This window comes from Manis javanica, chromosome 3 (assembly GCF_040802235.1).
Source record: "Manis javanica isolate MJ-LG chromosome 3, MJ_LKY, whole genome shotgun sequence".
Taxonomy (NCBI): Eukaryota; Metazoa; Chordata; class Mammalia; order Pholidota; family Manidae; genus Manis; species Manis javanica.
Window position 1 is genome coordinate 202,899,530 of NC_133158.1, and position 24,258 is coordinate 202,923,787.

The 24,258-nt window shown below is 39.1% G+C and overlaps 1 protein-coding gene across 4 annotated transcripts in view; it reads left to right on the forward strand.

Annotated features, from left to right (window-relative positions):
* Positions 1-24,258, forward strand: part of TLL1 (tolloid like 1) — a 190,985-nt gene that overhangs the window by 93,357 nt on the left and 73,370 nt on the right. For all 4 annotated transcript variants that reach the window (XM_073232629.1, XM_073232630.1, XM_073232627.1 and 1 more), the window contains exon 8: positions 5,792-5,916. In XM_073232629.1, the coding sequence (XP_073088730.1) occupies positions 5,792-5,916 (125 nt within the window). The remainder of the gene's footprint in view (positions 1-5,791; positions 5,917-24,258) is intronic.

The following is a 24,258-nucleotide window of genomic DNA, read 5'->3' on the forward strand; positions in this document are numbered from 1 at the left end:
TTCACCATTAATTAACTTGAAAATTATTTCATTAATGATTGAATGCTTTTTAAAGAATGTAATGAATTTAGGTTTTAATTACTTCACTCCAAAGAGATATCACCAAGCAACTAGGCCCCAGGTAAGGAATTTGGAACTGTTAAGCCATTGAAGTCATCTGCTTTTCCTTTTTTTTTTATGCCCAATTTTACCCGCATATGTCTACTCCAACTGATTGTTTTTGCCCACTTATATCTATTTCACACTATTTCACAATTCATCAATATTTGTTTCTAAGACAAGGTCAGGAAGAAAACAATAAATTCAAATTATTTTCCATTTAAAAAAAATTATTGGTGGGAAGTAAGGAAGGATGTGTAAATGAAGTCTTAATGCTTGGATATATTTTTTAATCATGCTATTTTGAAAAGACCAAACTTTAATATTGAGTGTTTTTTAAATAAATTATTTTCTTCTGAAACATGTACATATGTTTTACATGTATTGTTCAAATATAATAACTGTCCAAATACTTATTGTTTCTGGAGTTGACTTGTACCAATAGAAACACAACCGTAATATTGGCCTGAAATTAAAGAGTTATAAAACTTCATTTTCAGGTCCATGCTGAGAGTTGAGTTTTCCTTAGAAACATGTGACAAATGGTGATTCGGGTCCCAGGTCAGCCAAGGCACTTCATGAATGCTGTTGAGTTATAGTACTTAGAACTAAATTGAGTTTTGATTCTTTGAAACACAGGAGGTATTGGAAAGTGGAGAAATAATTTATTCTTTCTGTCTTTAATGGATTATGAATCTATGCCAAAGCTTAGATACGTATTTCCCCTTATTCTGTACGTCTTTTGCATTTTTAAATTGCTTCTTTTCCGTAAACAATTCTACCCTTGCTTTCTAGTCCACATGCCTCCCCCCACTACACACACACTCCTTGGTGTTGCATGCCAACCATTCTTGACATAATACTTGGTCTTAATGTTTCAAAATTTTTCTATTCAGCTCTCCTAATAATCTTATATTCCTCTAGTAAAAGCTACCATATCTACCTGTTAGAAGAATTGATTTAATTCACATTATTTTATTGTTCTACTAACTTGTGCATGTATTTAAAAAAATGAATTTCAAAAGATGAAATATTTGACACAGTTCTCAGATACCACCTCCAAAGTATTTGATATTTTGTGTGTGGTAAAAAACACACAACATAAAATTCACCCTGTTAACCATTTTTAAGTGTACAGCTCAGTGGTGTTAAGTACATTCATATTGTTGTCAAACATCTCCAGAACTTTTTCATCCTGGAGAACTTAAAAACAACAGCTTTCCATCTTCCCCTTCCCTCTGTCCTTGGGAACCACCATTTCTCTTTGTTTCCATAAAATTGGCTACTTTCGATTCCTCATCAGGTGGAATCATGAGCATTTGTCCTCTTGTGACTGGCTTATTTCACTGGTCACAACATTCTCAAGGTCCATTGATGTTGCAGCAGAGAACAGGATTTCTTTCCGTATTAAGGCTGAATATGATTCCCTCGAATGTATTTATCACATTGTTTATCCCACCCATTGATGGACATTTGAGTTGCTTCCACTTCTTGGCTTTTGTGAATAGTATTGCTGTGAACATGGGTCTGGGAATACCTCCTCTGGACCCCACCTTCAGTTTTTAAAGGATGTATACCCAGAGGTGGGAGTGCTGGACCATAGGACAGTGCAATTTTTAAGTTTTTTGAGACCCTGTATAATGTGCTCTATAGTAGCTGCACCAGTTTATAGTCCCACCAGTCTTGCCCATGGTTCCAGTCACACTATAGCCTCACCAACATGTGTTACTTATGGATCTTTTTGTAATAATCACCATCCTAATGGGTGTGACATATTGTCTCATTTTGGTTTTGATTTGCATCTCTCTGATGATTAATGACATTGAGCATATTTTCATGTGCTTTCTGGCCATTTGTATATTATCTTTGGAGAAATGTCTATTCAAGTCTTTTGCCCATTTTTAAATCAGATGATTTGATTTTTTGTTGTTGAGTGGTAGGATTTCCATATATATTCTGGCTCTTTATCAGATATAGGATTTGCAGATGTTTTTTCTCCTTTTCACTCTATAGATTGTTTCCTTTGCTGTACTGAAGCATTTTAGTTTTGAATAATTCCCATTTGCCTTTGCTGCCTGTGCTTTGGTGTCACATCCAAGTCCAACATTGTGAAGGTTTGCCTCTGCGTTTTAAAGTTTCACGTCTTATGTTTAGGCCTTAAAATATTCTGAGTTGGTTTTGTATATGGCTTAGATAATGGTACAATACCATTCTTTTGCATATGAATATCCAGTTCTCCCAACGGTATTTATTGAAAAGGTTGTCTTTTCCCTATTGAATGGTCTTGACAGCCTATATGCACTAGGGTTTATTTCTGGGGTCGTTATTCTATCCCATGGGACCATTGGTCTGTCTTTATGCCAATATCACACTGATTTGATTACTTCAGTTTTGTGTTATGTTTTGAATCAGGAAGTGTGAGTCCTCCAATTTTGTTCTTCATTTCTTTTTTTTTTTTTGGTTATTTGAGGTCCTATCAGAATCCATATGAATTTTAAGACTGTTTTTTTTTATCTTTGCAATAATTTTTATTGGATTTTGGTAAGGGTTGTGTTGAATCTGCAGATCATTTTGAGTAATGGGGACATCTTAACAAATTAAGTTGTCCAGTCCGTAAACATGGGAGGTTTTGCCAAAGTACCATGTTCTTTTTGATGCTATATTAAATGGAATTACTTTCTTAGTTTCTTTTTTGAATTGTTCATTATTATTATATAGAAATGCAACTGATTTTTATGTGTTGATTTTGAATCCTGCAGCTTTGTTGTATTCATTTATTAGTTCTAACAGTTGTTTTTGTTTTTTTGTGGTTTTTTTTGGTGGACTCTAGGATTTTCTGCATTTAAGATCATGTGATTTGAAAACAAAGATGATTTTTCCAATTTGGATATCTCTTACTTCTTTTTCTTGTCTGATTGCTCTGGCTACGACTTCTAATACCACGCTGAGTAGAGGTGGTGAGAGTGGACATCCTTGCCTTGCTCCTGATCTTAGAGGAAAACCTTTCAGTTTTTTGCCATTGAGTATAACATCGGCTATAGGCTTTTCTATATGGTGTTTAGTATGTTTAAGGTAGTTTCCTTCTATTCCTAGTTGATGGGGTGTCTTTATCATGGAAGGTGCTGATTTTTGTCAAATGCTTTTTCTGCATCAATTAGATGAACTTGTGGTTTTTGTCTTTCATTCTGTTATTGTATTATAGTTTCATAGATATTATAAGTTTTATAGTTTCTTCTGTTCTGAACCCACAGGGTCTATAAAAGTTTTAGTTGTTTTTATGACTGCAGCCCATCAGCAGATTTAGGTACTTGTGGGAGAAAAAGGGCTGGGCATATGGAGTTTTTATACACATGAGTAATTTGTAATGTTTGTGCTTGCCAACTGGGCCTTACCATTTTTCGTTAATAAAAGAATTGCAGCATTTTATGACATATTTGTAAAAGTATGGTTAATTCATTCTTCTAATGTAGGTAAAACAAATGAAGATTAGTAAGTGAAGCCATCCATGATCTGTTTCTGGCCAACTGATGGAAGGTGTTCAGGATGAGCCTGCAGTGCTCAATGGCCTGGATGTGGAGGGGAGAGAATAGGTAACTTCCTGACCACGAAGAAGGAACAGAAGGATGTGTGACTGACCTCCTTCTGAATGGAAGGGAGTTCCCCTCAGTAGACAGAAGGAATCAGAATTCACCATTCTACTGTCTGCTTTGAATATGTCCACTTGACCTGTTTAAATTGAATCTCTTGGAAACTGAAAAAAAAAAGGAAATTTTTCAAAGACTACAAATCTGTTTTTAGAAACAGAAAATAGTGAATATTTCATTAGTGCCGAAGTCCTGCAGAAACTGTCACACTTCACTAACTTGGACTTACCTACTAATGTGTCTGTTAATTCAGGCCTAGTTGAAGAAGGGCTTTCCCCCGCTGCCCACGGCTCTGCTCCCCGTGCAGGGGCGCTGGCCTCGTGGGGGCTGCACCCTGTAGTAGGCTTGAGTTCTCCATTTTCCTGGTCAGTTGCCATGAATCATTAGCACCCCTCTCCCTCCCTGCAGCTCAGGTAGGGCACACGTGGAGTCCTGCAGATTCTTAGGTTTGGTTTTAGAGCTCCCTTCTCTATTTGGGTTATCGAGGTTTTATTAAAAGTTCATCACCATTATCTGGAAGCCAGGGAGTTAGTCACAAATAACTCACAGATCATGTCTCTCCTCTGTTTACCATCCTCCAGATATAACAGCTTTCCTTGGGTTGAAAGTTCCGTTCTCAGACACCCAAGCATCTCAAGGGGCCTCCCATCTTTGGGCTGCTGTATTTCTTGTTCTTTTTCTCTGGAATTCTCTCCCCCAGTTTCCCACATGCCCTGACGGTCACTTCCTGCAGGTTTGGCTAAATGGGCAATTTCCAAGTGAGTTTTTCCGTGATCACTATTTAAAAGCTACCCCATCACTGCACAGTCAGTACCCGTCTTTTCTTCTTTCTTTTTCTGCAAAGTGCCTGCCATTACCTCAGTTACCAATGTTTTGTTTAATGTCTTTCTCCTGCATTAGAATGTGAGAATCATAAGGGGAGGCAGTGTTTTCTCTTATGTACTGCTATAAATCTAGACCTATAACAATGCTTAGTAAATATTTCCTAAAGAAAAGAAAGAGTAGAGCTGAAAACATTCTTTTAACCTGCAGTTTAAGTGTGATTTTTTCGTTTATAAATTTTGGAAAGGAATGTCCCACCGTTCATCCCAACTGAAGAGAATTTTTTTACAATTGTGTTTCTTAATTTAAAAATATTTTCATGAAAAGCTTTCCTTTTTTTGAACAATCCTCTTATGAACACTCTAGCCTCTCACAACTTGGAAGAGTCTCCCACTTAACTTTTAAGCTGAGTACTTCCTTCAGAGCCAGACATGTTGTATTCATCACAAAATCAAAACTGTATCTTTAATGCACTATATTCAGAATTTTTAGTCATGAATATTAAGAAAAATGGTGAGTTTCTAACTTCAGGTGCTGAACAGTTCAACACCTGTAGCTTAGTATTGTTAGGGCCTTTGCTTAGTCTTTTGCTCATTAATTTTGCCATGAAAATTTTATTATTCTCTCTGTGTATATAACAAAACTGTTTCACTTTAAACCATCCTATCTAAAATTTGATATTTGTTTTTTCTTGTTCTTTTATCATATGCTGCAATACTCTGATTTCTGAGAAAACTTAGGTTAAATTAGTATAGTTGAACTCAAAAAATAATTTATATATATTTAGTTTGACTTTTAGTTTTCATGACCTCAAAAATATTTATTATAGGTTGTCCTTAAAATATAAATAATTATGAGGAAGTGTTGTTATACAACCTGGTGGTCTAAGGGATACCTAGATATGCTTGAGAGACCAGGATAAAAGCCACTGGTGTCCTTGGTGGGGGACTATGTTGAATTCTAGATTTTGAAAATCATATGATATGCATTTGTAAGGAAAAAGCAAATGTCATTTTTGGCCTTATCCTAGGCATACATGTTTAGCACCCAGTTTTTTTTTCTACTTTCACCCAAGTGTTTTGGAAGTCTGGCATACCATTTAAAGCTCAATGCTGATGTATTTCCCCTCTGATTGATTTGAGTTTGAAAAAAGTAACCTTGTACTTTAAGGGCTGTATGTGTCTTAATTTGCTGACTGGGTGTGGCTCACTTCTGATTTTTTTCAGGGGGATGTTTCTGGATACTATACTCCCCTCCCGTGATGACAATGGCATACGTCCAGCAATTGGGCAGCGGACTCACTTAAGCAAAGGAGATATTGCACAGGCAAGAAAGCTGTATAGATGTCCAGGTATTGCACCATGCAGACACGGAATGCCTGATTGCACTCTTCCAGATGAATAAGCCACAATTTGCTCCACTGTTTACTTGTTTCTTTCTATGCTGGCTAGTGACATATTTGGTTCAAAGTCAGTATCATAAAGTGAAACAGGAGAGAACTCTGGGATAGCCACTGGTGTCATTGAAAGCAAACTGCTGGAAATTCAAGTTCCTGCACAGGGATAGTTTGTTTTATTTCTTTTAATTTAATGAGTTAAAGCAAAACTCACGGTGGTTTGGTAGCTGTTACTACATAGTTGCATGATTTCAGTCATGTGCTAAGTTTCCTTGCCAATGTCAAAAGAATACCCTCCCTTATTTTGACTTCAGAATTCAGTCCCGAATGATCTTTTCCTGCAAGTAGCACCATTAGTAGTATATAAATTAAATTTTTATTATTTGGAGTTTAAAACCTTGTTGCAAAAAAAAAAAAAATCTACACATGTTCCCAGTGAGCTGCTGTATGTTTCCCTGCTGGATAAAAGTTGTGAAAAAGAGATTAATGGAAGGTCTCAATAAGAATGTTCCAGAGGCTTTCCTGTTCCTTATGACTTTACTGGCCCAGGAGGATAAAAGAGTCTGCTTCCAAATTAGAACCTACCGTATACTCAGAGTCCTTTGAAATGCCCTGTAACAAAGGAACATGTTTAACATTGCTTATTTAACACAACTTTTCCCAAATTTTTTGTTCAACATAAAATACATATGTGTTTGTGGTATTTATTTTCTTAAACCCAAATTTTCACAGGGAAGATGAATTCATGAGCAAATGACAGCACTATGACAGAAGACATGGGTGATCCTTGGCTAATTTCCATCAGTATTGGATGTATTATGCTTTTAAACTTTCAAAGTAGAAATTTTGGGAAAGATTGTTTGATTAATTGCAACTAATTAAGCAGACATTCACATATTAAGCCATTTTGATTGTCTAAATATGTATGTATACCCACTATGCTTAAAAAGCCCATTCGATATGCCTTTAAAGTGAATTGTAGGGAGTCAGTCAATAGCCATCAAAAAGTAATCAAATGTATGACACTAATTTAATTTTCAGTCTGTCATTCTAGATATTTAAGCAATTAACAGCAAAGCAATAACTATAGTTTTCACTTGAGATTTTAATTTTGTAAATACATAAATGGGCTATTTTCTTGAAATGGAGTAAGAGTTAACATGGATGTTGCTTTTCCACAAAGTGAAGCCACATTCCGGAAGCTGCATCATCAGTTGGAAACGCCTCAGGTTTCTTTCCAAAGCAGAGTAGCAAGTAGTGCTTTCCGCTTATGAATAGCATGAAGTAAGGCAGAGCTAAAAGACTGTAACAGTGTGTATTTTAAAATACCGAGCTGTATTGGCTTTAGTCCCACAGTCTTCTAGAACAACGTTTTGCTACCTTGAACTTCTTAATGCCCAAACAACTCCCATATTTCTGTTTTTCTGTCTTTCTCCCTATTTCTCTCTCCTTCTCAGCCACTGTGCATGTGTGTGCGTGCATGCATGTACGTCTGTCTGTCTTGATCTCTCTGAAGCCGTCAGCTTTAAGCTCTGCGTCAGGTTACGTACTTAATGTTCATTTTGTTGTGATGGGGCACTACGGATCTTGGCATAAATATACTAACCACAGCTCAACTAAAGTTAAGCTGCACTGATGCAAGAGGTGCGCCAGTAGCTCCAAGCCCATCAGTGCGTGATGTTACAGATTCCTAACTGGACACAGAAGTCCAAATGAGCTAGCCTGTCTGAGAGCCTAGGAAGAGAGTAAGAGTTTATAAAGTGAGATCTGGTTGTGTCTTGGCTTTGATACAGATGGGGGGGTTGGTGGTAGCCAAATGGCCTACCCCTTTTAAGTTTGTCTCATGGGTTTCTTTTGTTAGAAATTGCTGGTGAGTAGAGCCAATCATGTATCTGTCTACTTTTTTACTCCAAGTTTGTATTCTGATCAGTTCATGCTTAGAGCTCTATCAGATCTGCCTTCTCTAAAGCTATTCCTTAGAGTTTAATCCTGAAAGGAGTACTGACGTGGCTCACACTTAGATATGCCAAGCTGTGGCTTTTATGGTCTCTGATCAGTGGGTCCTTGAGTCTGAAAGGGCAAGAAAATAGGCAGATTGCAAATACTGTTGTTTCTCCTTTATTATTGAAGGAAAGATGCTTTTGTCTATCAGAAGATGAAGATCATTAAACATATATATTTTTAATCCATTAAAACAGTATAAGCTGTGATTTTTGTGGAACTATCTAGCTGATAGATAACTTATAAGACATTATATATTTATGTATTTCAATATGCCAAAAATATATATTACATTTTTATGTGAAACTTCAACTACACAATATACAGTTGGTACATGCTCATTACAAAAAAGACGCATACAGAAATAAAGATATTTCCAAGTGATGGAATGAGGGTAACTTTTAGTTTAGAATTGTTCCCCTTGCCATTCTTGCTCTTTTAGAAGCAGGAAAAGCTGCTGGTACATCGTCATGTAAAGAAGGCAGGTAGCCCTGGTCCTGTGCTGACAGGAGGCCCTGTCACAGTGGCCAGACCACACAGGCCCAGAAAAGACAGGGTGAGAAAGGAAGGGAGGGCTCTTCACCCTGGGATGGCATGGGTTCCTGGTTCTCTACCCAAAGGCCAGTCCTGGTCCTTCCAGCTGCTTCCAAGCCCTTCCTGGGACAGGACACTTGCTAAGGCTGCTCTCCCTGCCTGTCACTGTAAGCCAGCAGCCCACACACTGAGCACAGGATGGAGCATGCGCAGTTGGGGAGGGGTTGTTCCATAATTAGCAGTGTGCTTGTGAGTAGACCCTCTGGGTGTATGATACCCTCTGGATGTAGAAGACCCTTTGAGTGTATGAGACCCCCTAGGTATATGACACCCTCTGGGTGTATAGAACCCCTGGGTGTACAAGACCCTCTGGGTGTACAAGACCCCCTGGTACACATACACTCTCTGGGTGTATGAGACCCTCTGGATGTACAGACTCCCTTAGTATACAGACTCCCCTGAGTATACAAGACCCTCTAGGTATATAGATCCCCTGGGTGTACAGACCATCTCCCCATGGGTGTATGAGACCCTCTGGGTGTATGAGACCCTCTGGATGTACAAGACCCTCTGGGTATATGAGAGCCCTCTGTGTGTACGAGACCCTCTGTGTGTACGAGACCCCCTAGGTATATGACACCCTCTGGGTGTAAAGACCCCCTGGGTATACAAGACCCTCTGGGTGTATGAGACCCCCTAGGTACACAAGACCTGGGTATATGAGAGCCCTCTGTGTGTACGAGACCCTCTGGGTGTACAGATCCTCTGGGTGTACAGACCCCCTGGGTATAGAAGACCCCTGGGTGTATGAGAGGCTCTCAGTGTATGAGCTGCAGTGTATCTGCCTCTCTTTGTAAATTATTGCTCCCTTGTCCTTTTTTCGGTGACCTTCTTTTTCCTGAGATTCTCACTTTTAAATGCTTTCCCCTCTGCTTTGATCTAATCCCAAGATTTCCCTTGCTTCCCCCTTATTGCCACACTGCTCAACTGAATATGTCTCCTGGTGGGGTCCCTGGTTATTGCTGACATTTTCTCTTGATTTAGTTTTTCTGTAGTCTCATGAACTTTTTGCTTAAAAGTACTTGGTACTTACAGTGACAATCAACCCTAATATTCTCTCAGTAAATCTTTCTTAATTAAAAATGCTATGTAATATAATAAAATTAGGGAAAGATGAAAATATGGGAAAAAATGAGACATACAATCTATGTTCAGAAATTTAAAAGTGCTCTTAGTCATGGTGCACATGCAGGACATATGCACACATCCTGTCCGTGGCTGCACATCTGTGGGTGTTGGAGGGTGGGAAGCATTTCAGTGTGCATGGAGTCCAAACACTAGAGTGATACATTTCTTTAAATACTTGTTTCATTACATTTATCTTTCAAATTGATGTAGGATTCTTTTTAGTTACTTAAGTATTAATCTCTTGATTCCTAATACAATTCTCTGAGATTACGGATAGAATAACCTTTCTCTATATGCTTCCATATATACAATTCTTGGCTGAAATATATGCCAACATGCAAAAAAACTAATTTAGCCGTCTTTTTCCACCTTTCTCCTGGGCCCACTTACTCCCTCCCCATAAACATCCACACATAGATGGGGCTGCACACAGGACACCCGGGCCTGACCTCTCCCACTTCCCACAGCAGTACAGCCTGGCAGCCTCCGTGGTGTGTCCTGATCCAGGGGTCCTGCTCTTTTGTCCGGATGCCAGAATGCCTCCTAATTAGCCTCTTGCCTCCATTCTTAAATCCCTTTAGTTCTCTGGCCACACTGCAATTCAAGTGATTTTTTTTTAATTGGACTATAGTGGTTGTACTATATTATATTCACTTCAGGTGTACAACATAGCGATGCAACAATTTTATACCAAATGTTGGTCAGGATCAGTGTCGTGTTCAGACAGCTTTTTTTTTTTTTTTTTTTTTTTTGAGAGGGCATCTCTCATATTTATTGATCAAATGGTTGTTAACAACAATAAAATTCAGTATAGGGGGGTCAACGCTCAATGTACAATCATTAATCCATCTCAAGCCTAATTCTCGTCAGTCTCCAATCTTCTGAAGCATAACGAACAAGTTCTTACATGGTGAACGAATTCTTACATAGTGAATAAATTCTTACATGGTGAACAGTACAAGGGCAGTCATCACAGAAACTTTCGGTTTTGATCATGCAATATGACCTATAAACAATCAGGTCAAATATGAATATTCGTTTGATTTTTGTACTTGATTTATATGTTGATCCCACATTTCTCCTATTATTATTATTATTTTTATTTTTAATAAAATGCTGAAGTGGTAGGTAGATGCAAGATAAAGGTAGAAAACATAGTTTAGTGCTGTAAGAAGGCAAATGTAGATGATCAGATGATCAGGTGTGTGCCTATGGACTAAGTATTAATCCAGACTAGACAAGGGCATCAAGACATCCACGGATGCAGAAGATTTCTCTCAAAGCAGGGGGGGTGAGGTTCTGAGCCTCACCTCTGTTGATCCCCAAATTCTCACCTGATGGCCCCCCTGCGACTGTGCCTGTCTTAGGTTGTTCCTCCCTTGAGGAATCTTACCCGTCTCTGGCTAACCAGTCATCTTCCGGGGCCATACAGGGAAATGTAAAGTTGGTAAGTGAGAGAGAAGCCATATTGTTTGCAAAGGTTAGCTTTTTACTTCTTTGCAGATTTATGCCCTGTGGCTTCTATGCCCAGCACTTGTCTCGGGGTATCTTTACCACCTGGAGGAATTATGATACTCGGTAAATTCGATATGAGGCACGAATTCTATTTAAGGGTTGTAATTAGGAAGGAAGAAGAAAAGCTATAGATGTAGCATATGAAGGAAACTTGGGAGGATTGATTATTTCTTTGACATATCTTCTTGTATAGTACCTTAAGTATGTATAGGTTTTAAACTACTAACTAATTTGTACACACATATTAACATAATAGGAATACGGTGACATAAACAAAGCAAATCTATAATTACCATCCATCTCCAGTGAAGCCAAGAAAACCATTTAGGCACCCTAGGCATTTGTGAAAATTTATCTATGATATGATGGATATTGTCCAACTGTACTTGAACCATCAGACAAATTAAAGCAGCCCATTTCTGGGATCTGTTCACATCCCATATGTTCTTTTAACCATAGATAGTCTATAGTCATGAGATTTTGGAGTGCTACAACTTGCACCCCTCCCAACTCCTGGTTGAGTTCCAACAGTACAGATCCGGTCAAATTCGTTGTCTCACTGTATGCACATGCCAGCCTAGACATCTCCCTCCTCATTCTTATGGCAAGTCCAGGAGACGGTGGGCTGGATGCAGCCACAACCGCAGCATCGTCCGGATCCCTGTGGAGGCTTTTTGATGATCATCCCCCGGCACAAGTCCTCCAGAGAGTGCTGATGCCGGAAGCTCCTCCTCATATCGTATCTTAGTTCATTTTCTGGGTATCCAAGCTAGGCCTTGATCTCCTGCATAGAAACAAACAGACCCTTTGCCCACACTTTGACATGCCCTCTATACCACTGTGCAGAACTCATTGGAGGTCAGCACACAGTAACTGCTTTTTTTTTTTTTTTTTTTTTAATTAAGAGGAATATTATCAGAAAAGAGTACCTCCATAGCTGATCATCTGACACCCTTTAAGTGATCAACATTAAGGATATTTAAAGCATGCGTTGATCTTTGATTTACCAATAGTTTTATCCTGTTAAGGAGTAATCCCCCTTTTCCTTCTTTCTTTCTTTCTTTTTTTTTTTTTTTTTAAATTTTTAATCTACACTTACATGAAGAATACTATGTTTACTATGCTCTCCCCTATATCAGGTCCCCCCTAACAACCACATTACGGTTACTGTCCATCAGCTTAGCAAAATGTTGTAGAGTCACTACTTGTCCTCTCTGTGTTGTGCAGCCCACCCTCCCCTTGCTCCCTCCCCCCTATGCATGCTAATCTTAATACCCCCCTTCTTCTTCCCCCCCCTTATCCCTCCCTGCCCACCCATCCTCCCCAGTTCCTTTCCCTTTGGTACCTGTTACTCCATTTTTGGGTTCTGTAATTCCACTGCTGTTTTGTTCCTTCAGTTTTTCCTTTGTTCCTATACTCCTCAGATGAGTGACATCATTTGGTATTTCTCTTTCTCCGCTTGGCTTATTTCACTGAGCATAATACTCTCCAGCTCCATCCACGTTGCTGCAAATGGTTGGATTTTTCCACTTCTTATGGCTGAGTAGTATTCCATTGTGTATATGTACCACATCTTCTTTATCCATTCATCTACCGATGGACATTTAGGTTGCTTCCAATTCTTGGCTATTGTAAATAGTGCTGCGATAAACATAGGAGTGCATCTGTCTTTCTCAAACTTGATTGCTACGTTCTTAGGGTAAATTCCTAGGAGTGGAATTCCTGGGTCAAATGGTAGGTCTGTTTTGAGCATTTTGATGCACCTCCATACTGCTTTCCACAATGGTTGAACTAATTTACATTCCCACCAGCAGTGTAGGAGGGTTCCCCTTTCTCCACAGCCTCGCCAACATTTGTTGTTGTTTGTCTTTTGGATGGCAGCTATCCTTACTGGTGTGAGGTGATACCTCATTGTAGTTTTAATTTGCATTTCTCTGATAATTAGCGATGTGGAGCATCTTTTCATGTGTCTCTTGGCCATCTGTATTTCTTTTTTAGAGAACTGTCTGTTCAGTTCCTCTGCCCATTTTTTAATTGGGTTATTTGTTTTTTGTTTGTTGAGGCGTGTGAGCTCTTTATATATTCTGGACATCAAGCCTTTATCGGATCTGTCATTTTCAAATATATTCTCCCATACTGTAGGGTTCCTTTTTGTTCTATTGATGGTGTCTTTCGCTGTACAGAAGCTTTTCAGCTTAATGAAGTCCCACTTGCTCATTTTTGCTGTTGTTTTCCTTGCCCGGGGAGATATGTTCAAGAAGAGATCACTCATGTTTATGTCTAAGAGGTTTTTGCCTATGTTTTTTTCCAAGAGTTTAATGGTTTCATGCCTTACATTCAGGTCTTTGATCCATTTTGAGTTTACCTTTGTATATGGGGTTAGACAATGGTCCAGTTTCATTCTCCTACATGTAGCTGTCCAGTTTTGCCAGCACCATCTGTTGAAGAGACTGTCATTTTGCCATTGTATGTCCATGGCTCCTTTATCAAATATTAATTGACCATATATGTTTGGGTTAATTTCTGGGGTCTCTAATCTGTTCCACTGGTCTGTGGCTCTGTTCTTGTGCCAGTACCAAATTGTCTTGATTACTATGGCTTTGTAGTAGAGCTTGAAGTTGGGGAGTGAGATCCCCCCTACTTTATTCTTCTTTTTCAGGATTGCTTTGGCTATTCGGGGTCTTTGGTGTTTCCATATGAATTTTTGAATTATTTGTTCCAATTCATTGAAGAATGTTGCTGGTAATTTGAGAGGGATTGCATCAAATCTGTATATTGCTTTGGGCAGGATGGCCATTTTGACGATATTAATTCTTCCTAGCCATGAGCATGGGATGAGTTTCCATTTATTAGTGTCCCCTTTAATTTCTCTTAAGAGTGACTTGTAGTTTTCAGAGTATAAGTCTTTCACTTCCTTGGTTAGGTTTATTCCTAGGTATTTTATTCTTTTTGATGCAATGGTGAATGGAATTGTTTTCCTGATTTCTCTTTCTATTGATTCGTTGTTAGTGTATAGGAAAGCTACAGATTTCTGTGTGTTAATTTTGTATCCTGCAACTTTGCTGTATTCCGATATCAGTTCTAGTAGTTTTGGAGTGGAGTCTTTAGGGTTTTTTATGTACAGTATCATATCATCTGCAAATAGTGACAGTTTAACTTCTTCTTTACCAATCTGGATTCCTTGTATTTCTTTGTTTTGTCTGATTGCCGTGGCTAGGACCTCCAGTACTATGTTAAATAACAGTGGGGAGAGTGGGCATCCCTGTCTGGTTCCCGATCTCAGTGGAAATGCTTTCAGCTTCTCGCTGTTCAGTATAATGCTGGCTGTGGGTTTATCATATATGGCCTTTATTATGTTGAGGTACTTGCCCTCTATTCCCATTTTGCTGAGAGTTTTTATCATGAATGGATGTTGAATTTTGTCGAATGCTTTTTCAGCATCTATGGAGATGATCATGTGGTTTTTGTCTTTCTTTTTGTTGATGTGGTGGATGATGTTGATGGATTTTCGAATGTTGTACCATCCTTGCATCCCTGGGATGAACCCCACTTGGTCATGGTGTATGATCCTTTTGATATACTGTTGAATTCTGTTTGCTAATATTTTATTGAGTATTTTTGCATCTACATTCATCAGGGATATTGGTCTGTAATTTTCTTTTTTGGTGGGGTCTTTGCCTGGTTTTGGTATTAGGGTGATGTTGGCCTCATAGAATGAGTTTGGGAGTATTCCCTCTTCTTCTATTTTGTGGAACACTTTAAGGAGAATGGGTATTATGTCTTCTCTGTGTGTCTGATAAAATTCCGAGGTAAATCCGTCCGGCCCCGGGGTTTTGTTCTTGGGTAGTTTTTTGATTACTGTTTCAATTTCTTTGCTTGTAATTGGTTTGTTTAACTTTTGTGTTTCTTCCTTGGTCAGTCTTGGGAGGTTGTATTTTTCTAGGAAGTTGTCCATTTCTTCTAGGTTTTCCAGCTTGTTGGCATATAGGTTTTCATAGTAGTCTTTAATAATTCTTTGTATTTCTGTGGAGTCTGTCGTGATTTTTCCATTCTCATTTCTGATTATGTTGATTTGTGTTGACTCTCTTTTTCTCTTAATAAGTTGGGCTAGAGGCTTATCTATTTTGTTTATTTTCTCAAAGAACCAGCTCTTGGTTTCGTTGATTTTTGCTATTGTTTTATTCTTCTCAATTTTGTTTATTTCTTCTCTGATCTTTATTATGTCCCTCCTTCTGCTGACTTTAGGCCTCATTTGTTCTTCTTTTTCCAGTTTTAATAATTGTGATGTTAGACTATTCATTTGGGATTGTTCTTCCTTCTTCAAGTGTGCCTGGATTGCTATATACTTTCCTCTTAAGACTGCTTTCGCTGCATCCCACAGAAGTTGGGGCTTAGTGTTGTTGTTGTCATTTGTTTCTATATATTCCTTGATCTCTATTTTGATTTGTTCATTGATCCATTGATTATTTAGTAGCATGTTGTTAAGCCTCCATGTGTTTGTGAGCCTTTTTGTTTTCTTTGTAGAATTTATTTCTACTTTCATACCTTTGTGGTCTGAAAAATTGGTTGGTAGAATTTCAATATTTTGGAATTTACTGAGGCTCTTTTTGTGAGCTAGTATGTGGTCTATTCTGGAGAATGTTCCATGTGCACTTGAGAAGAATGTATATCCTGTTGCTTTTGGATGTAGAGTTCTATAGATGTCTATTAGGTCCATCTGTTCTAGTGTGTTGTTCAGTGCCTGTGTGTCTTTACTTATTTTCTGCCCGGTGGATCTATCCTTTCGGGTGAGTGGTGTGTTGAAGTCTCCTACAATGAATGCATTGCAGTCTATTTCCCTCTTTAGTTCTGTTAGTATTTGCTTCACATATGCTGGTGCTCCTGTATTGGGTGCATATATATTTAGAATGGTTATATCCTCTTGTTGGACTGAGCCCTTTATCATTATGTAGTGGCCTTCTTTATCTCTTGTTACTTTCTTTGTTTTGAAGTCTATTTTGTCTGATATTAGTACTGCAACCCCTGCTTTCTTCTCACTGTTGTTTGCCTGAAATATGTTTTTCCATCCCTTGACTTTTAGTCTATGCTTATCTTTGGGTTTAAGGTGAGTTTCTTGTAAGCAGCATATAGATGGGTCTTGCTTTTTTATCCATTCTATTACTCTATGTCTTTTGATTGGTGCATTAAGTCCATTTACATTTAGGGTGACTATTGAAAGATATGTACTTATTGCCATTGCAGGCTTTAGATTCGTGGTTACCAAAGGTTCAAGGTTAGCTTCTTTAGTATCTTACTGCCTAACTTAGCTCGCTTATTGAGCTGTTATATACACTGTCTGGAGATTCTTTTCTTCTCTCCCTTCTTATTCCTCCTCCTCCATTCTTCATATGTTGTGTGTTTTGTTCTGTGCTCTTTTTAGGGGTGCTCCCATCTAGAGCAGTCCCTGTAGGATGCCCTGTAGAGGTGGTTTGTGGGAAGCAAATTCCCTCAGCTTTTGCTTGTCTGGGAATTGTTTGATCCCACCATCATATTTAAATGATAGTCGTGCTGGATACAGTATCCTTGGTTCAAGGCCCTTCTGTTTCATTGCATTAAGTATATCATGCCATTCTCTTCTGGCCTGTAGGGTTTCTGTTGAGAAGTCTGATGTTAGCCTGATTGGTTTTCCTTTATAGGTGACCTTTTTCTCTCTAGCTGCCTTTAAAACGCTTTCCTTGTCCTTGATCCTTGCCATTTTAATTATTATGTGTCTTGGTGTTGTCCTCCTTGGATCCTTTCTGTTGGGGGTTCTGTGTAATTCCATGGTCTGTTCGATTATTTCCTCCCCCAGTTTGGGGAAGTTTTCAGCAATTATTTCTTCAAAGACACTTTCTATCCCTTTTCCTCTTTCTTCCTCTTCTGGTATCCCTATAATACGAATGTTTTTCCTTTTGTATTGGTCACATATTTCTCTTAGTGTTGTTTCATTCCTGGAGATCCTTTTATCTCTCTCTATGTCAGCTTCTATACGTTCCTGTTCTCTGGCTTCTATTCCTTCAATGGCCTCTTGCATCTTTTCCATTCTGCTTATAAATCCTTCCAGGGATTGTTTCACTTCTGTGATCTCTTTCCTGACATCTGTGATCTCCTTCCGGACTTCATCCCACTGCTCTTGCATTTTTCTCTGCATCTCATCCCACTGCTCTTGCATTTTTCTCTGCATCTCATCCCATTGCTCTTGCATTTTTTTCTGCATCTCTGTCAGCATGTTCATGATTTTTATTTTGAATTCTTTTTCAGGAGGACTAGTTAGGTCTGTCTCCTTCTCAGGTGTTGTCTCTGTGATCTTTGTCTGCCTGTAGTTTTGCCTTTTCATGGTGATAGAGATAGTTTGCAGAGCTGGTACAAGTGACCGCTGGAAGAGCTTCCCTTCTTGTTGGTTTGTAGCCTTTTCCTGGGAGAATAGCGACCTCTAGTGCTTGTGCTGGGCAGCTGTGCGCAGACAGGGCTTCTGCTTCCTGCCCAGTTGCTTTGGGGTTTATCTCCGCTGTTGCTGTGGGCTTGGCCTGGCTGGGGCTGTTCCTCCAAAATGGTGGAGCCCCGTTGGAGGGGGAGCAGCCAGGAGGCTATTTATCTCCGTAAGGGGGCCTCTGTGCTCCCTGCTGCCCAGGGGGTTAGAGTGCCCAGAGATCCCCAGATTCCCTGCCTCTGGTCTAAGTGACCTGTCCTGCCCCTTTAAGACTTCCAAAAAGCACTCTCCAAACCAAAACAACAACAGCAACAATGAGAGAGGGAACAGAAAGAAAGAAAAAAAAAAAAAGGAAAAAACAAGCGATTTTTTTTTTTTTTTTTTTTTGTCCTCAGTTGCCGGTCCCAGGCACCCGCTCACTGGTCCTGCTGCCCTGTCTCCCTAGCACCAGGGTCCCTGTCCTTTCAAGGCTTCCAAAAAGCACCCACCCACCGGTCCCGCAGGGAAGGAACGCTCAATATTCTTTGTCCTCAGGCACTGGTCCCAGGCACCCGCTCACCAGTCCCGCCGCCCTGCCTCCCTAGCACCGGGGTCCCTGTCCCTTCAAGGCTTCCAAAAAGCACTCGCCAAAAAGAGAGAAAAAAAGGGGAAAAACGCGCGATTTCTTCCGTCTTCAGGTGCCGGTCTCAGGCACCCACCCACCCGTCCCACAGGGAAAAACGCGGGATATTCTTTGTCCTCAGGCGCCGGTCCCAGGCACCCGCTCACCAGTCCCGCCACCCTGCCTCCCTAGCACTGGGGTCCCCATCCCTTCAAGGCTTCCAAAAAGCGCTCGCCAAAAAGAGAAAAAAAAAAAAAAAAAGGGGAAAAACGCGCGACCTCCTCCGTCCTCAGGCACCGGTCTCAGGCACCCGCCCGCCGGTCCCGCAGGGAGAAACGCGGGATATTCTTTGTCCTCCGGCGCCGTTCCCAGGCACCTGCTCACCGGTCCCGCCACCCTGCCTCCCCAGCAACGGGGGCCCGTCCCTCTAAGGCTTCCAAAAAGCGCTCGCCAAAAAAAAAAAAAAAAAAAAACCGCTCCGGTTTCTCTACACCCGCCGGGAGCTGGGGGGAGGGGCGCTCGGGTCCCGCCGGGCCGGGGCTTGTATCTTACCCCCTTCGCAAGGCGCTGGTTCCTTGCAGGTGTGGATGTGGTCTGGATGTTGTCCTGTGTCCTGTGGTCTCTATTTTAGGAAGATTTTTCTTTGTTATATTTTCATAGCTCTATGTGTTTTTGGGAGGAGATTTCCACTGCTCTACTCACACCGCCATCCTGGCTCCGCCTCCCAGACAGCTTTTTAAGATGCAAATCTTAATCTGTTTACTTGCAGGATAAAGGCTAATTGCCTTTTCAATGACTCCTCCAGGATTTTCCCATCTCTCCCCTTGGCCTCTGTCTAGGTTTTCCCCGCCGCCTAGCTTCTCATCACTACCTCCAGCGGCTCGGCCCCAGCTGGAGACCAGCAGGCACACTCCCAGCCTCCTGGTTTCATCCTAGCTCACGTAAGGGCCCAGTTCCTCTCAGCCCCAGCCTCTCAAGAACCCCGTGGTGGTGAGAGCCTTATTTCATCCTGGTCTTTGTGTCTTACTCCTGTAGTCACTGGAGTAATAGATTCTTGGGTTTGGTGTGGGTTTTTTTCCTCACGTCCTCTGCATCTGATGTGAATGAGGTGCCCAGGGAACACTGGCTGTGTGAACGGTTGGATCCACTTGAGCATGTGGAAGTTGCACCGGGCGCTAAGGGCCACAGAGAGGGAAGGACTGCCTGTCTACCTGGGGTCACATGGACAGATCAGTGGTGAGGAAGCAGGTCCATCAGTAACCAAGGGGGAGCAGTTCCGAGAGGGGTGTTCACCTGGCTGTACACGGGATGAAGAGGGCTTATCTGAGTTGGTGACTGCTTCCTCTGATAGGATGCTTCAGACCTACCCACACGGTTACTATTAAAATTCTTTTAGGTACATTTCTACAATTATCTCATCATTATCTCCCAGATGGTTTAGAATTCCCTTATCATAAACCACTTAAACTTACATTTTATTTAAAGTTTAAGGAAGCCATGGATATAAACATAAGTTAATCAGGTAGTCCTAGTTTTATTTCTACTCCTATTCTAAAATTTGCCAAGATTCTTTGGGAAGAGATTTATTTAATACAAATACTTGTGCCTATCTACGTATGTTTTCCTTAATGTTAGCAGAATTATAAAGGTGACTCTATACAATATGGAGAAAGGAAAGTTGTCAGCCACTGGTGTGTGGTGGAAGTTACAGGCATTTGATAAAGAAATATCTGTAGGTAAAAATTCAGGCAGCTGTAAATTTAACCATGTCATTAAAAGGACAAGAGTTTGTAATAACTGCTCAACAAAACCCAAATAGTATTTATATAATTTAAATACAATTTTCCATTCTGCAAGAATAAAGATATGTCCATTTGTTTGTTGGTTTGTCTTCAGACTCCACATACAAGTGAAATCATGGTATTTGTCTTACTCTGTGTGACTTATTTCACTTAGCATAATATTCTCATGGCCCATCTGTGTTGTCACTGAATAAATATAATACTGTATATCAACCAAACTTCCATTTAAAAAAATTAACTAAAAAGAATATAGATATATGGGAATTATCTGATTTAGAAGTTAGATGGATCATATGATAAAGTATTTAGAACCTTTATTTCTGTATTATTACTCTTTTTTATTTTGTTAAAAAATACATGTAAGAGCTACCCTATTAACAAACATTTGCCTGCACAGTACAGTTTGTTTACTATATGCATGCTGTATAGAGGATCTCTAGAACTTTCATCTTGCATGACTGAAATGCTACACCTACTGAACATTCACTCTTCATTCACCCCTCCCTGGGCTCCTGATGACCGCCATTCTCTTTTCAATTTCTATAGGTCTGCTTTAGAAACCTCATGTGGGTGGAATCATGGAGGCTCTGTCCTTCTGTGATAGCCTTATGTCACAGAGCATCAGGTCTTCAGGATTCATCTGTGTCGTAGCATATGACAGATTTCCTTTTGTTTTAAGGCTGAATAATATTCCACTGTATGTATAAACCACATCTTTGGGTTTGTTTCTCTCTCTCTGTTGTTGTGAATCATGCTACAGTGAACATGGGAGTGCAGATACCTTTACAAAATTCTGTTTTCAATTATTTTGAATAAAAACCCAGAAGCAGGATTGCTAGATCACTTGGGAACTGTATTTATAGTTTTCTTAGGAACCTCCGTACTGTTTTCCTTAGTGGCTGCATGATTTTACATTCCTACCAACAGTGCAGAAGGGTTCCAATTTCTCCACATCCACGCCAACACTTGTTGTTTTCTTTTTTGTCTGTTTGTTGTTTTTGCTGAGGGCCATTCTAACCAGTGCAAGGTGCTATTTCATTGTGGCTTTGATTGGCATTTCCCTGATGATTAGTGATGTTGAACATGTTTTCATATGCCTATTGGCCATTTATATGTCTTCTTTGGAGAAATGTCTGTTCAAAGTCCTCTGCTCATTTTTTAAATTGGGTTATTTGATTTTTGCTACTGTACTGTAAGAGTCCCTTATATATTTTGGGTATTAATCCCTGATGAGATACATGATTTGCATTGTCCTATTCTGAGGGTTGCCATTCACTCTGTTTCCTTTGGTGAACAGAAGTTTTAATCTGATATAGTTCCACTTGCCTACTTTTGTTTTTGTTGCCTGTGCTTTTTGTATCCTATCCAAGAAATTATTATGAAGACTACTGTTGTTACAAAGCTTTTCACCTATGTTTTCTCCTGGGATTTTTTATAGTTTTGGGTCTTCCATTTAAGCATTTAAATTATTTTAAGTTGTTTTTTGTATCTGACATAAGATAAGGGTCCAGTTTCATTCTTTTGTGTATGTATGTCTTGTTTCCTGAACACTATTTGTTAAGGAGACTGTCCTTTGCCAGTTGAGTGGTACTGACAACCCGTTGAAGATCATTTAACAGTATAGGCATGGATTTATTTGGGGCTCTCTATTATCTTCCATTGTTCTATGTGTCTGTCTCATGCCAATACCATACTGTTTTGTTTGTGTAACTTTGTAATATGTTTCTAAGTCAGGCCTCCAGCTTTGTTCTTTCTTGAGGGTTTTGTCTACTTGAGGTTTTTAGTTCTACATAAATTTTAGGATATTTTCTGCAAGAAATGCCATTGAGATTTTGATAGGGATTGTGTTCAATCTATAAATTGCTATGGATAACTTGCCTATTTTAACAAGTAAAATCCTCCAATTCATGAATGCTGAGCTCTTTCCATTGATTTGTATTTTTTTTTATTTCTTTCAGCTTCTTTAATGTTTTGTAGTTTTCAGTGTACAGATACTTTGCCTCACTGGTTAAATTTATTCCCAAGTATTTTATTCTTTTGGTACTATTATGAATGGGATTGTGTTCTTAATTTCCTTCTGAAATTGTTGTTGGTATATAGAAATGCACCTGATTTTTGTGTGTTGATTTTCTATGCTGCAACTTTACTGAATTTATTAATTCTAATAATTGTGTGTGTTTGTGTGAATGTGAATCTTATGGTTTTATGGTAAGATTATGTGATCTGCCTACAGAGATAGAAATTTAACTTCTGAATTGTGATTATTTTATAATAATATTGGTTAGGAAAGTGATAATAATAATTTGCCTCTGTATATTTCTTTATGCCTTTTTTTCTCCTAAACATGAGTGAGTTTTGTAGTTTAAAGTCATATTCAAACATTTCACACCACAGTCTTCCTACCTGTGGAAAAAGTTATCTAAGGGTTAAAAAGAGGACTGAAGTCATAGCATTTGACCTCTGCCAAGCAACTTTATTAACCTAGGTTAATCAAACAGTTTACAGAAGAGAAAGCTGAGGCTTTTGAGACTTAGTTGTGTGACATCATTAGTAAGTGGCAGTGCCATGACCAAACGTGTTTTTTCATGCTGAGTGCTGAGTAAATGGACAGACTATGCATTTAAATTTAGAAGGGCCACTTTTCTTTGCTCACTTTCCTTAATTTTTTTTAACAATAAACTCTGCTTCTCATATCTGAGCATAACTTAACATATGGCTGGGAAAAGTGATGAAGCACATTTTGTGGTAGGGGTCAGGTAGCCTGGGAAAACCATATTTATTGAGGAAAATGCAGAAACAATTACACCTGGACTATAGGTGTTTGCACTTCTTGCATTATGAGCTGGCATTATATAATAGATTAACTTAATATGTGAATTATATGCTGTATTTTGTTTTCTTTCCCATTTTAGAGGGTTTATTTTGTTTAATCTCTTTATCAGAACAGTATTTTTTGTGTACCTCTCTGAGTGAAATGTACTTGTTTTAATTCCACTTAAGGAAATTCGCTACCAGCATTCCATGTGGCTTAGTGTAGTGTTCAGTTGTTACTGAATTTATTTTTAAACTGCTTTGAATTTTTTTTCATTGAAACACCCTGAACTCCCAAATGATTATTTAGCATCTAAACTGATCCTACTTTGAACCACATTGCTTGCATTAATAAAACCCTAATAAATTTCATTTTTCTAAGGGTTCTTGTAAAGTTACATTTATCAAGTGCCATTAGATGATTCAAGGAATGTGCCGAATTATGTATTTTTTACCTTGAGCATTTTCTTTTTTTCTGAAGTTGCTGTATCTGCCTATTTATCAGCATAAACATTGCTTACTCCTACTTGAAATTTATCTTGTGCAAACTTAATATCTGTGTTTATAAGTAAGTGTTTATATCAAACTGTTTTTACCGCTGTATTTTGTTTTCAAAGTCATCATCATCTTTCTTTCTTCATTTAACTCAGGATGTGCATAAACATAAATAAATAAGTTGACTATTTATTGAGGATCTGATGAAATGGGCTCCTACCCACTGGTGGCTGTGGCTAGTCACATGGTAATGTCTCAGTTTGATCTCAGCCTCCTTCACAGGGGAGGAGCTGTTCTTTCAAACTGTTGAGTGAAGTTTATAAAGACACATGGTTGCAACAAAGGAATTATTCTTCAGTTAAGGTTACTTAAAGTAGCCTTGGTCCATGAGGCGCCTACGTGTCTTACAAAAGCAGCTGGAAAACCCATTACAGGATGGGTTTGATGCTCTTCTGGGCTGAACCCATGAGCTAATTACCCTGTCTTTGTTAAAGGGCCCTGGAGATATCAATCATACAGGTCCTGGGGCTGTGCAGATGATAATTTCCTGTTTCCAACACCTGACAATTACTTCTAAGAAATTAGACAGTCTTAGTAAGAGGAAAATATAATTGTTTTTCTAGCAGTTTCTACTTGTGATCAACAGAAATGAGAGAGCAAATAGATGCCCACATCTTACTGGAACATTTGAAATTTCCATGATACTTTTAATCTTTCAAATTTTTTAGCTTATTTTGAGAAAAATTTCATTATGCGTGACATTGGGGTACCACCTTTACTGATATATTTGACTTATTATTTTAGATTTCTTGTTTTCAACTTTGATATGATATTCAATACTAAGCTGAGCCTCAGTTTACACTGAGCTTATTAAGGTGAAGTAGCCGCAGAGCCCCTCAACC